This window comes from Sphaeramia orbicularis, chromosome 12, assembly GCF_902148855.1.
Source record: "Sphaeramia orbicularis chromosome 12, fSphaOr1.1, whole genome shotgun sequence".
Classification (NCBI taxonomy): Eukaryota; Metazoa; Chordata; class Actinopteri; order Kurtiformes; family Apogonidae; genus Sphaeramia; species Sphaeramia orbicularis.
The window spans coordinates 9,966,025-9,981,505 of record NC_043968.1 but is presented as its reverse complement, the minus strand read 5'-3'; the positions used below and the strand labels follow the sequence as shown (position 1 = coordinate 9,981,505).

At 37.0% G+C, this 15,481-nt stretch overlaps 1 protein-coding gene across 1 annotated transcript in view; it reads left to right on the top strand.

Annotated features, from left to right (window-relative positions):
- Positions 1 to 8,158, top strand: part of kcnt1a (potassium sodium-activated channel subfamily T member 1a) — an 81,340-nt gene extending 73,182 nt beyond the window's left edge. The window contains exons 27-31 of the mRNA XM_030150921.1: positions 510 to 638; positions 2,342 to 2,636; positions 3,942 to 4,004; positions 4,097 to 4,181; positions 7,698 to 8,158. Coding sequence (XP_030006781.1) covers positions 510 to 638; positions 2,342 to 2,636; positions 3,942 to 4,004; positions 4,097 to 4,181; positions 7,698 to 7,815 — 690 coding nt within the window. The 3' untranslated portion in view covers positions 7,816 to 8,158. The remainder of the gene's footprint in view (positions 1 to 509; positions 639 to 2,341; positions 2,637 to 3,941; positions 4,005 to 4,096; positions 4,182 to 7,697) is intronic.
- Positions 8,159 to 15,481: the final 7,323 nt, after the last annotated feature.

Below are 15,481 nucleotides of genomic sequence, written 5' to 3'. Positions count from 1 at the left end.
GTTTCTTTTTTAAAATGGTTATTTCCTTGAAGAATTGAATTGCAAGAGAAATATGCACAAATACTAAACACATTTTTTTTTTTTATCAGAACAGGATCTGATACTATATCACACAATTTTCCTGTGTTAAAACTTAAATTATGTTTTACTGACATTACAGATTAAGATCCTGTTCAAATGTTCATGTTCTATTGGTTCAGAACTAGCATTGTAACATTATTTTTGTGCAATCCCAACAAAGGAACTAAAATTATTTAATAAAAAAAAAGTGCTAAATAATAATAAATAAAATATAATCAAAAAACAAAAAAAACAAAACAAAAATGAACCTCTGCAATATTGGCATTTGAATAAACACCTAAAAATATCGATACAGTACTTTTTAATATCAATATGGTATTGTGAAATGAAATATCGCGATATATTGCAGAACTGATATTTTCTTACACCCCTACTCACCACACGGTTTACCATATTTATTACCATTACCGTATTTTCTCTTCTTCCAGATGAAAGTAACTGAAGAGGATCTATGGATAGGTACTTATGGAAGACTGTTTCAGAAGCTCTGTTCATCTAGTGCTGAAATTCCAATCGGGATCTATCGCACAGAATCCCATATCTTCTCCACTTCTGAGGTGAGGAGGACGTCTTATATAAAGAAAATGTTTGTGATTATTGTAGCGAATCAACAGTCATGTAGGAGCTATTTATCTGTTTAGTTTTTTGTTCAAAGTTAATTTACCTTTTTTGTTTACTAATTTAGTATTTTTTGCTAATTGTTACTTCCGCCAAGGAGGTTATGTTTTTGCCAGGGTTTGTTGGTTGGTTGGTTGGTTGGTTGGTTAGCAAGATAACTCAAAAAGTTATGGACAGATTTGGATGAAATTTTCAGGAAATATTGATACTGACACAAGGAACAAATGATTAAACCTTTCATGCATGAATTATAAAAACCTCAATCAAGATTTTTTTTCCTCACTGTTTTTATTCCTCTTTAAGTATGAAAAAAAAATTATGCAATTGATTTTTCACAAACCTATTTTTCAAAAATGTCTTCTCGGCTGAAAACGATGTTAATTTTAGACGCAAAGTATCATGTGTTTACTTATTTACTGTGAGAAAACAATGAAATAAAAACATTTTTAGTGCTGCTAATCTGATATTTTCTCACATTGCAACATACCTACACGGATATAATATGCAAAAAAAAAAAAAAAAATCATAAACAAGCAAACAAAACAAAACTGTTAATTACAATCTAATAACAATTAGCATTAGCATGTAACTTTGCATGATATGGAACTAAAACAACAAATTCTTTATTCTTCTATTTTGGTTTTAATTATTCTTCTGTACAGCACTTTGATCCACTGTGGCTGTTTTAAAGTGCTTTACAAATAAAGTTGGATTGGATTGGATGAATATGCATGATCCCTATTAAATAAATTGATAAATAATACAAAATAAATAAATAGAACAGCTGTCCACTGTGGTGACCACTGTGCGTGAAAGGGTTAAATTTTGGTGGTGATCGGGGGGGGGGGGGCGGGGGGGCAGATCTGCCTTGGTGGAGGTCTGCGCTCTCTGAGTGCTTTTCTAGTTACCTCCGCCAAGGAGGTTTTGTTTTTGCCAGCGCTGGTTTGTTTGTTTGTCTGTCTGTCCATGTGCAAGATAACTCAAAAAGTTATGGACAGATTTGGATGAAAATTTCAGGAAATGTTGATACTGGCACAAGGGACAAATGATAGAATTTTAGTGGTGATCCGGGGTAGGGGGGCGGGGGGCTGATTTGCCTTGGCAGAGGTTTGCGCTCTCCGAGTGCTTTTCTAGTTTATTTTTTGTTTACTTTTTGTTTGTTTAATATTTAGAGTATATTTTTTTTATTTTCACGGTTATTGCTTTTACTCTTTAGTATTTAGCACCTTTTTGTTTTGTGTTTTCTTATTGGTTTAGACCATGGGCACCTGGGTATAAATAGGGAGCACTAAGAGAGACCAGCATGCACCTGGGTGGGCCTATGGTTTTATACCCGACAACCAGATAACCAGTCATTCACAGACAGACAGACAGACAGGATGAGCAGGAGAGACAGCACAAAAGGCCTTGGTTGTTGTTTGCCTGCAAAATCCTAAAAATAAACCACTTGAAATACATCTATGGTATGGACATTGTATTTTTGACTGCGTAAACCACAAACCCATGGTGCATCTAGTGGTTATTTGAGTTAGGTTAAAGTCTTAAGATCAGTCACTTTTGAGTTGATTTAAATTTGATGACAAATAGCCGCTACATGTCACATTGAGCATCCGTTGAGTTAAAGGTAACTTCCTGGTCTCAGTCTCAGGTGTCAGTCAGCGTGGACGACTGCGAGGACACCAAGGACAGAGGGTGCGAATCCCGGTCCGCCGAGCAGTCCGATCACCCCCTGCTGAGGAAGAAGAGCATGCAGTGGGCACGGCGTCTGAGTAAAAGAAGCGTGAGGTGGCAGGGAGCGAACCGGGACTCCGGCAGGGACCACGCCCAACGCATCGCACAGCAGCGCCTCAACCTGTACCGGCGATCTGAGAGGGAGGAGCTGTCCGAGCTGGTCCGCAACCGAATGAAACACCTGGGCCTCCCCACATCCGGATATGGTGAGAATAAACACGTCTGTCACTTTGACTTGCTGAACCTAGAGCACATCTGAGAATATCATCACATTTTTATACCCAAAGGGGAGGCAAGGGGTATTACTTTTGGTTTGGTTTGTTTCTTTGTTTGTTTGTTAACACTTTAGCAGCAGAACAGTTGGTTGGATTCAGACCAAAGTGGGTTTATAGATTGCCAGTGACCCAGAATAGATGTGATTACGTTTTGGGAAAAGTAGGAAACATTTCAGTTTTTCTATTAATTTTTTAAATCTTCTTTTCCCATTTACTTATAATGGCTGAAATTTGTCTATGCCAGGGGTGTCAAACTCCGGTCCTCGAGGGCTGGTATCCTGCATGTTGTAGATATTTCCCTCTTCCAGCATTAGGGGTGTTAGAAAATACTGGTTCTGCAATATATCGCGATATTTCATTTCATAATACTGTATCGATTTTAAAAAGTACTGTATCGATATTCTTAGGTATTTATTCAAATGCATACATGGCGGAGGTTCATTTTTCTTTTTTGATTTTCTTTATTATTTATCTTTTATTTATTATTATTGAACACTGTTTTATTAAATAATGGTTATTTGAAGCATCCTAAAAGCACTTTTTAATGTCTCAGAGAGGCAGATGTTAGTTCCTTTGTTGGGATTGCACAAAAATAATGTTATGATGTTAGTTATGAACTAACAGAATATGAACATTTGAAGAGGATCCTAAACTGTAATGTCTATAAAGTATAATTTCAGTTTTAATACAGGAACGTTTTGTGATATAGCATTAGATCCTGTTGGGATCAAATAAAAATGTGTTTAGTATTTGTGCAGATTTCTGGTGTAATTCAATTCTTCTGGGAAATAATCATTTTAAAAAAAGAAACAAAAAAAATTGCCTTTTTAACAGTATCATGATATATCATATTGTGATCCTAGTACTGTGATTTGTATTGTATTGCCAGATTGTTGCCAATACACAGCCCTATCCAGCATACCTGGTTCAATTAATGATCAGCTCATCATCATGCTCTGCAAAAGCCTGATAATGATGTAATGGCTTCCAGGTGTAATGGAAGAGGGAAATATTTAAAAATGCAGGATACCGGCCCTCGAGGACCAGAGTTTGACACCCCTGGTCTATGCTGTCTATGTCTATGCTGACATCAGCACACGCATAGACATGATGACATCAGCTGGATCGATGCCAAAATAAACTACAATATGAGCGAGGGGCGGGGTTTGTTGTGCCTGGCACCACTTGTTCTCATCTTTTTTTGCTGAATGTTTGTTTCTGATGCATCATGTGTAGAAGATCTGACTAATCTGACCGCTAGTGACGTCATGAACAGAGTGAACCTGGGCTACCTACAAGGCAAGCACTTCAGTTATTAAAAGAGATCAGATCATAATCATGTCCTGCAGCTGTTCTTCAGTTCTCTAAATGACTTTGTGACTTAATTGCAGATGAGCAGAACGATCATCAGAACACGCTGTCCTACGTCCTGATTAACCCGTCTCCTGACACCAGATTGGAGCTCAATGACATTGTGTAAGTATTCTTTCTTTTCTTTTCTGCTTGGTTTCTTTGTTTGGGTATTTTTATGCCGTTGACATCCTGTGAACTCATCTAATATAAATCAAAGGCTGGAAAAAGGGAAAAGAGAGACTCAGTATGAATCCTGTCACAAACAGTCAAGACTTCAAATTGATTCAGGTAAAAAAAGAAAAAACTTTCAGATTTCAAGGTTTTAACACCTTAAAATCTGAGCCTGTGTCATGACTAATTATAAAGCCTAAAAACTGCAGTGCTTAATAGTGTTTGGCATCACTGGACAAAGATTCCACAATTATGTGTTAGTAACAGGACTGTGTATCGGCAAGAATGTGGCGATACAATACAAATCACAATACTAGGATCAGGATAGGATATATCACAATATATCGTGATATCGTTAAAAAGGCAATTTTTGGTTTATTTTGTGTTTTTAAATGATTATTTCTTTGAAGAATTGAATTACAACATAAATATGCACAAATACTAAACACATTTTTATTTGATCCCAACAGGATCTATTGTTATATCACAAAACGTTTCGGTGTTAAAACTTAAATTATGTTTTACAGACATTACAGTTTAAGATCCTGTTCAAATGTTCATATTCTGTTAGTTCATAACTAACATCGTAACATTATTTTTGTGCAATTCCAACAAAGGAACTAACATTATTTAATAAAACAGTGTTAAATAATAATAAATAAAACATAAACAAAAACAAAAAACAAAAATGAACCTCCACAATATCTGCATTTGAATAAATACATAAAAATATCAATACAGTACTTTTTAATATCAATACAGTATTGTGAAATGAAACATCGCGATATGTTGCAGAGCAGATATTTTCTTACACCCCTAGTCAGTAAATACTTTTGACGATTGGGATTATTCAGATTTATTTTATTTATTTGCACATCATAAACAGCAAGAGAAAAAAAAAACAATTTTCATGTAAGTAACACCATTTTACAGGAGAGAATAGAAGCTAAAAAGGGCTTTTGTAAATACCTCCCTGGAAATAAACAATACTTAGGAAAAAAAAAGAATTAAAAATACAATAAAACTGAAATAATAATCTGAAGTAAAAACAATAGAAATACAAATGAAATTATATACATCCTTACATTTTTTTCATAAATTAGAGTCCTTTTCAGATGCTTTTTAAATAACGATAAAGAAGCTGTTGATTGAAGTTCAGGTCGTAGATTATTCCAAAAATGTGGTCCACGATATTTTAGAGAATACTGACAGACAAAAGTTCGGCAGTATGGAAGATAAAATTTGCTTGAGTATCGTGTAGGATAATTGTGAATAACAGAAGACAACATAAAAAAAGTTGTGGAAAAGTTTAAGAAGGGCAGGAGTTAAATGAACATATTTGTACATGAAGACACAGGTCTGGTAAACGTCCACATCAAAAACTGAGACGCCACAGAGTAACTCACACTGATTGTCAACACATGTATTAAATAACTTTAGGATGCATTTCTTTTATCCATCAAAATGCTGTTGAGCTGGGACATTAAATTAGTAGTTTTTCTAAAGTTATCGATTATTTACAATTTATGCACATTATGCTCTGCATTTTGCATTTTTCAGTGACAATCAGATACTTTCCTATATTTAATATACTGATCATGTAATTGCTTATAACATCTAAGAAGAACCATTGAATTTGATAAGATAAGATAAGATAAGATAAGATAAGATATTCCTTTATTGATCCCACAATGGGGAAATTCAGTGTTGTCAGCAGCAAACATACACTTAAAACAGTCATATAAATTTGAATAAAAAAGTGTTTAAAAAGTGTTTAAAAGGAGGGTGCAAATACGGTTTGATATGAATGTAGTGCAAAAAATATATAAATATGGATTTCAATATATACAGATTTGGAAAAGTGCAGTTTTAGATATATAAATATGGTGCCTATAAACAGTGATGCATATAGACAGTTCAGCACAACAAAGCAGCCAGACCACCATTCTGCTGGTATGATGCTGGACAAGACAAGACAAGACAAAAAAAAAAAAAGAATCATTGAATTTATAATGGTTATTATATCAAAACAGAGAAAACTGAGGAAAAAAGTGGCTTTTTCCACTAAAAAGATTTCATTTACTGAATAAGAAGTGTCTCCATCCACTGTTATTTATCAAACTCCATGGGTTTTATTGGTGAATCAATGTTCCAGAGGATGATAGTGTTTCTGCATTCACTACGTAGCCTCTGAACATCCAAATGAGTCATATCTGACGCTGCTGAAAAGCTGATAAACTGCATATTATCTGAATTATTTCAGTGGGTTGATAGGATTAGTGTTTGAACAGGTATTAAACATTTTAGATCTGTAGATGCTTTTGGTTGCTGGTGGCTGTTGAGGTCTTTGAGGATTAAACAATATGTCATATATAACTGGATAAACACGTTCAAGCTTTACATAGTACAAGAAGCAAACAGGTTGCAGTTGACATTTTGAGACAGAAAGGTCTCCATAGGAGTAATCTTGATTTTGCACTTTGAGTATTTTTTTTCATGTTTTCAGAGAGCAAACCTTCACTGTATCGCCCATCCCAACAGGGCTGAATGTGTTTTCATGAAACCTTTTGCTGCTTCACCTTGACTTCCTTTTATATAATCATCAGTTTCAGAATCAGAAGAGGCACATGTTGGTCAGAGGTGGAAACAGAAAAGAAACAGAAAATGGTTCCTACAGTAACTGAGCTCTGCTCTGACATTAAACAGTTCAATTCAGTTATATGTTATTATGGAAGAGGACTAGGGCCACTGAAAAAAAAGAAAAAGGTCCAATAATTTTTTTTTTATTATTGTTCTGAGAAAAAAGTCAGAATTCTGAATTCTATCCTGTACTGCCTGTATATATCCATATGTCTCATCTGTAGTATAGAGTTAGCTTTTGTATATTTCAGTCGTTTTAATAGTACTTCAGTAGCAGTATATTTAATACTTTATCCTGTAGCCTTTTGCTGTTTTGTGGGATATTTTCAGTCTTTTTTTAAGTGTTTTCGCTGCTGAACAGAATAGAGCTGCTAAATGGATTTTTACTGTTAGTGACAGTGACAATAAAGGTCTTTTCTATTCTATTCTATTTTATTCTATATTTTTCTATTCTATTCTATTTTATTCTATTCTATTCAGTCCTATTGTATTTTATTCTATTCTATTTTATTCTATATTTTTTAAATTCTATTTTATTCTATTCTATTTTGTTCTATTTAATTCTATTGTATTCTATTTTATTCTATTCTATTTTATTCTATATTTTTCTATTCTGTTTTATTCTATTCTATTCAGTCCTTTTCTATTTTATTCTATTGTATTCTATTCTATTCTGTTCTATTCTATTCTATTCTATTCTATAACAGGTAGGTACTACCAAGCACTGCAGCTCTAAGTGACATCAGAAAGTCATATTGAACCCATGCTTAGGTGTGTTCTGTGTCTGGTTGCACATATTTACATGTTTTCCTCCATCCCCTCGTTCAGGTACTTGATCCGTTCGGACCCTCTGGCTCACGTTCCTGAGGACCCTCCTGTCCACAGCAGCAGTCTGAAAGAAAGACGCGAGTTCACTTCAGACATCAGAGAGGACACCCAGCTCTGATGACCTCTAGCCCCTGTTGTCGACCCCCCCACCCCCACCCCCACAGCTGGCTGCACCAACACAGGCCTAAACAGCTAACAGAGGGCATTGTGAGCTACTGTGTTCCAGCACTGCAGTCTGACACTGTATTATACGAGTGCCTACTGTTTGGCAGATTTTCATCATCTCGCCACAGATGACGTATTTAAGAATTGAGTGTTTGTGTTTACCAGAGCTCGTTCAGGTGAGCTTCCATACAAGGTGTCTTTGAGTGTTAGTCTTTTTGCTGCGTGGTCCATTTGGGTAAGTGCGCATTATGTAATAATGGTGCAATATGTAATAATGTAATAAGTTTTCACCTCATTATGTACAGGGTGGGGAAGCAAAATTTACAATATTTTGAGGTAGGGATTGAAAGACAGTGTATGACCAACTAGTTTATTGAAAGTCATGAGAATTTATTTGCCACAAGAAAATTTACATAATAGAAAATGTTTTTATTCTGTGTCCTCCTTCTTTCTCAATAACTGCCTTCACATGCTTCCTGAAACTTGCGCAAGTGTTCCTCAAATATTCGGGTGACAACTTCTCCCATTCTTCTTTAATAGTATCTTAAAGACTTTCTCGTAATAGTTTTGCTCATAGTCATTCTCTTCTTTCCATTATAAACAGTCTTTATGGACACTCCAACTATTTTTGAAATCTCCTTTGGTGTGATGAGTGCATTCAGCAAATCACACACTCTTTGACGTTTGCTTTCCTGATTACTCATATGGGCAAAAGTTTCTGAAAAGGTATGGATAATAGTGTTAGGTATGATTATTACATCAATATATGTTTGGTTTCAAAACAATTGACGTAGTGCCTGCTGAGAAAAAACAACTAAATGTTCATTGTAAATTTTGCTTCCCCACCCTGTAATTACAAAATGTGGCCTGTTATTACACAATGCGGCGTTGTTACATAATGAGGTGAAAAATTATTACACTATTACATATTGCGGCGTTATTACATAATGCAGCACCACACACACATCACAAAAAGTGTGTAAGGCTTGTAGGATGTTTTGGAAGAGCTCAGCCGAAACTAGACGCACATGTTCAACACCGACCGCAAACAATCAAAATACCCTCATGTGCAATTAGCTTCCGATGCTTTATTTTGTAGCTGAACCATAGATGCAGATATTTCTTAGTGTTTAGCCCTTAACTAGTGACTTACAAACCACTGGTCGGTGGCGTTCAGTTCATTAGATGAGGTTGTTGCACTATGGGAGCTAAGCTCAGCCCTTAAACAGGCCATGCCATATATTCAGTCATGTGCCATAAAGGACCTGTCTGATTTGTACAATATTAGTAATAATCCAAGAACCTTAGTCATCTCTCAGTGCTGCTCAGTGAAACAATTTGCTTGTTAACAAACATTTTTGGCTGTTTGGACAAAGTATATTGTATACTGTAAAATATTACATCGTTAATTCTTTGACTTGATAAGTGTTTAATGTTGGATTTTTTTTTTTTTTTAATTTGTATGTTCAAGTGCCATATAATGAAAGACAAAGTCTACAAATATTGGTTAAATTTAGCCTTAGACCAGGAATGGTAGTGAATGCGGATGAACTCTCTTAACTCTCTTTTAATATTGTCCTCTAATGTGCATATAAGCCACATGTTAGGAGTTAATCTGAAACATGTGTTCATTACATACATTAAAAAAAGCAAAACGTGTAATTTGCACATATCTGACTCATGATACTCTTCTTTATTAGGATCATTTTTTTCCTTTCTTTTCATTTTAATTGTGGACTCAAACACATAAATAATTCAGTGTGTTAATGTTCATTGGAGCATTTTCACTAGAATTACCATATGATGTATTAAGAGAAGCACATGTACTTTTCCTGGGATTTTACCCATTTTGCCATAAAATTGATGTCTCATTTTTGAACGTTTATTGAAATAAGACATAACATTTACCTACATTATGTTTTTAGAAATTTGTGATGTCACCTTTTATGAAAATTGCACCTGTGTTTAAAGTAAAATAGTACAGTCTGTTTGGGGTGGGCCTCGGTCAGTGTTCCCAAAGTGTGATGTGTGACACTTCTCTACAGCGGGGTTCATCCAGATAATGCCCGGCCCATGTGCCAAATGCAGCGCTCCACCCTCAGAACAGAAAGATCTATTTTTGTCTAAATAGACCAGGGGTCTCAAACTCATTTTCTTTCAGGCTCGACAGGACACCGGATCTACTAAAGGTCTGTGTGTATTAAAACGTGTGCAAACTCCTTGCGCGCGCAAAAAAATGTACAAACTGATTTACTAACAGTGTGCACTAAGGGTTGTGTCTTTCAAAGGTGCAAAACAGCGTGTCTGCATCAGTTTGTACTTTTCCCCCAATGAATATGCAGTATGGGGTGTTTACACACAATACTGCGTGTGCTGGGAGAAGAAAATGTAAATATATTAATTTAGCACACGCAGAGTGATTTATCAAACCTGAAAGCAATTTTGCTGATAGAAACGGTCTATATTTAAGACGTCTCAAAAGGACGAGCAAACGGGCTGGATGTGTAATTGCACACACGGAAGTGGTTAGGAGACAAAGAAATGATGAAACAAGATGCAGAGAACGCATTTTTCACCCTGGTGTGAACATTACACTGGTCTACAATTTTTTAGAAATGATTTGCTTCAGAGATTAAATGTGCTTAATGTTACATATTTTAATAAGATTAATTGGAAAATAAATGACAAAAGTGCCGGTTTGCTGATGTTTTCAAGGTATATGATAAAGTGTTATTACACATATATATTGGTTTATGTACATTTATATAATAGTTTTATAAATCTTCCACTAAATAGAACCTGTAAAGTGAATGTATTCTAATGTGCAGACGGTGTTTTGAAGTAGATCTTGTAGCTCTGAGACAAATATTCCTTTTGAGTCAAACCCGTTCTCTCGTTAATTCTTGAATTTCACATTTTGACCCAAGGCTGTATCTTGGAAAGTTCAGCCAACCAGCATTTTTGACTTGATTTTTCTTTATCAGTGACTCTCATGCGGTAAAATGTCATTACTTTTATTCTGGCAGCATTTTCCTTGTAGACCAGTGTTATTGGAGTGATGGAAATAAAAATAATTGAGTATGCCGCCCCCCCCCCCCACACACACACAGATTGCACAAGCAAATTAGTACACGCAAATTGTGATCTTAGTCGATCTGGCCCTTAGTGTCCTATCCGTATCTTCTCCTGTGGTGGCCACGAACACACAACACACCCTCCCTATGCCAGTGTTTGTATTGTCTACTCTAGGCTTTTTAGACGAGGGGATGTTATGTGTTCTGGACGTTAAAGCTATACCTACCGATGTGGCATTTCTCACAGTGCTTAGTAAAAGTTTGAACATGAACAACCCGCCTCCTTCCAAAGCCCCGCCCCCTTCCCCCTGCCCAAGCTCTGACGCTCCCTTCCTCTGACCTGATGCACGCGGTGGAAGCGGATTTGGAGGCGGAGGTCTGGTCTGCTTCGGCGTGTCAGTGGACCCCTCCCTCAGTAATCAGATACATCATCCACCTGCCACAGGCCCTGTTTCATCAGTAGACCCTGCATTTAAGGGTCTGGTCTGTGCAGTGCTGGGTCAGTGTCTTCCCATTACTTAGGCGATGAGGCGATGGACGCATGCACTGTGAGCACGCAGCCACTTCAAATTTTCTGTGGACATTTGAGGTTTCCTAGTCCATACATTTATCATCCTACACTGTGTAACACCAAGTACATGTACCTGTATGAGTCCCACGGTCATAAAAGCTGACCTTTGTGCAGACCTGTTTAGTCCAGTACACCTGACTTCCGGACTTTTATCGCCATCCTTCATTCATCAGACTCCTGTTTGTTCCCCTTAGTTGTTGTTTCTGTTCATAAATCCGTTTTTTCCCTTCCACATGTGCATTTGAGTTCTATCCATACACACCCTAGACAGTAGACTGTGGTCAGTGACAGGAGAAGCAGCAAGTGAAGCGTCAGATTCAGGGGGACAAATGGATGCGGGGACGGCGGTAATGGTTCGGATGCTGGACAGTCGTAATGGATGATTGACAGGAGGCTCAGGCAGGTTCGGCCAATTATTTCATTCGGACCGAATAAAGTAATTGGTCAGAATTTTATCAGAAGTATGAGCAATATATGAGAATTAAACATTTTTGAGTTTCAAGACCAGGTGGATTTCTTTTACATTTTAGTTTGACACACGCTTATTAGGAGCATTTTAAGATGACAAAATTAAAGTGTAAAAATGCCACATCATACGGTATAGCTTTAATGCACCTTAACACTAGATGCCACCCATTAGAAACACCCATTCAGAAAGTATGCATAACAGTCAATGGTGAGAGAATAGTATGTTTTTGAAATGTCCACACATGTAACACATAATGTTTCTCAAATTAAAAGACAATTTCACAACTGCAGGATGTGGCATTTTGTTGTAAAGACAGTAAAGTACTATGTACCTGTGTGAAACGACTCAGTGGACTGCATCTCATGTCAAAAGGACCATCACCTCTGCACGGCTGAGGTAGAGCGGGTCATCCAGTAACTGAAGGGTTGGTGGTTCGAATCCTGCTCTGTCCTAGTCAGTCCGTTGTGTCCTTGAGCAAGACACTTCACCCTCCTTGCCTCCAGTGTTACTCACACTGGGGTATGAATGCGTATGAATGTTCGGTGGTGGTCGGAGTGATGTAATGTAAAGCAATTTGGGTAGAAAAGCGCTATAGAAATCTAATCTAATCTAATCCAGTACAATTACACTGGTCTACAATTTTTTAGAAATGATTTGCTTCAGAGATTAAATGTGCTACATGTTACATATTTTAATAAGATTAATTGGAAAATAAATGACAAAAGTGCCGGTTTGCTGATGTTTTCAAGGTGTATGATAAAGTGTTATTACACATATATATTGGTTTATGTACATTTATATAATAGTTTTATAAATCTTCCACTAAATAGAACCTGTAAAGTGAATGTATTCTAATGTGCAGACAGTGTTTTGAAGTAGATCTTGTAGCTGTGAGACTAATATTCCTTTTTGAGTCAAACCCATTCTCTCGTTAATTCTTGAATTTCACATTTTGACCCAAGGCTGTATCTTGGAAAGTTCAGCCAACCAGCATTTTTGACTTGATTTTTCTTTATCAGTGACTCTCATGGTAAAATTTCATTACTTTTATTCTGGAAGCATTTTCCTTGTAGACTAGTGTTACTTTTCACACTTCTTCAAGAGCAAATGAACAAGTATGAAAATGTTAGCCTCATAGCATAATAACCTAATCCATATACAATTAAAGCTGCAAGCAGCATTGGGCGGGACCTCGCACCAGGCGTTCCGCCTCCCCCGTGATCTGCCTCCCGTGACCGTCGACACCTCAGCTCCACTCACACCTCTCCGTCCCGATACCAGTTCCCACCCTTTAGTGTCCATCCTCCTTACATCTGTACAGAACACCAGCGACCCTCTGCTGAAACCACCATCACCTTTAATGAGACTTTGATTTTGGAAACCCTACTGTGTGTATGTGCATTTGTTTTGTATGTGAGAGAAAGAATCAGTTTGAAAAATGAATTGAAACTGTGTGAATAATTGAGCATGAAAGTGATGATTTCTCACATTTAAGGCTTTTATTTTGGAAAAACCCTATTGTGTGAGCATGTGTGTCTGTGAGAAAGAGTACTTTTGAATGAAGAAACATTGTACAAACAGTTGAGCGTTTGGTCATAAAAATGAAAATAAGTTATGTAATAGACATTTTGTATTATTCTTAATTGGGGTTTTATTTTGAAAACAATGTACTCTGTGTACTTTTGAATGTGTGCAAAAGTTCCAATATCCACAATACAATGCAGTAAAACCTGTTTTAAAGTAAAAAAAAAAAAAAAAAGTTTGGATTGCCTGGGACTTGAACCAGGGTTCTTCTGCTCAATAGGCAGCACCTGAAACCACTGCACTATAGACAGACATGTGCAATCATCCAGCAGCAAGACTTTTATAGGGATTTTGCCATTGTGAAAAGTGAAATTAGACATACTCTTCAAAAAAAAATCGCCCTTATTCCATAACTGTGGGTCGTATCTGAAAAATTCTTTCAGTTTTGGATTCTGCAGACTTGTGGGAATTTAATGAGGTATAACTTTTTTGTCAAAAGTCTGAAATGAATAAGCAGTAATTGCAGAAACGTAGAGGAACTTTCAAAGGCAGATTGCCAACTTCCTGTTGGAGTTAGCTCATGAGTGTCAGTGTATGATTTGTCAGGCACAATCAGACCAACATTTTGGCATTTGTTTCATGTTTCTGTGACATTCCTACTGGCCGCTAGGGCAGATTTTGTGTGTTTTTTAGTACATAGGTGGCGCTACAGAGTCCATTTTGGCACCCAAGGGGTTAATTTTGATATTGAATGAAAGTGTTCAGCAGCCATGACATACATGGCAAATTTGGTGAGTTTTGGAGCATGTGAAGGGGGTCAAATGGCAGACTAAAATGTAAAAAGTATGAAAATAAACAAATTGCTATAAATCAATAACCGTACATCCTATCTTAAAAATTTTTGAATGTGAGCATTGTGCTGAGTCCCGTCAACGCGTAGATATGTCACATGTGGGGAAAACCTCCAAAGTGAAAAATGAGTTCCAAACATCGCAACTTTGCAGGCTTCTAAAAAAAAACTAAGAGTTAAGACTGAGTTACGAGATCACTTTTTTGAAGAGGGTTCACTCCATTTTTGCCGCTATTTAGAAGTAAATACGACAAACGGTGCCATCGGAGTTAGTTTTAAAAATTTTATTTTGAAAGGCATATTGCGAACTTCCTGTTGGAGTTAGGTTAGGGGCATCCGTGTATCATTTGTAGTGCTTCATCCAACAAACATTTTGGCACTAGTTCCATGTCTCTACGACATTCCTACTGGCCACTAGGGCTGTTTCGTTTTTTTTTTCACGTAGGTGGCGCTAGAGAGCCCATTTTGGCACCTATGGGGTTAATTTTTTCATTTTATCAAATTTTTCGCCAGGCCTGACGTGTGCCAAATTTGGTGAGTTTTCGAGCATGTTTAGGGGGTCAAAATCCAGGTCAAAGTGGTGTCTGAATAATAATAATAATAATAATAATAATAATAATAATAATATCATAACGAACGAATAACAATAGGGCCTTGCTTGCAGGCAAGGCCTCTCACTGTGTGAGAGGGCCTTACCTTTCGGCTCGGTCCCTAATAATAGGGATGTAATGGAGTCGAAGCCTGCAGGTTGTGTGTGAACAAAGTTTCTTCCTGACCCTCTATGGATATAAGGAGGTCTGCGTAGGAGCCTGTATTGTTTTCTGGTGGATTTACATGATGGAATGGAACGAGTGTTGAGTTTGAGCAGTTGTGAGATGGAGTAGTTGAACATCAATCGCACCATTAGTCCGGAGATAGCCCCAGCCAGCAGTCCAACAACCAGGAGGATGAGAGACGAACGGCAGAGTGAAGTAAGTGTTCCACAGTCCAACTGGATAGAACAGCACAGGGAAAACTGTTGAGGGAGGGAGGGTGAGTGGGTGCAAAACTGGCAATGGTGAAGAGAAACAGAGGCAGCAGGTTAGCACTATGGCCGGAGCTGTTAGCACTCACTGCTAGGGTTTTTTTTTT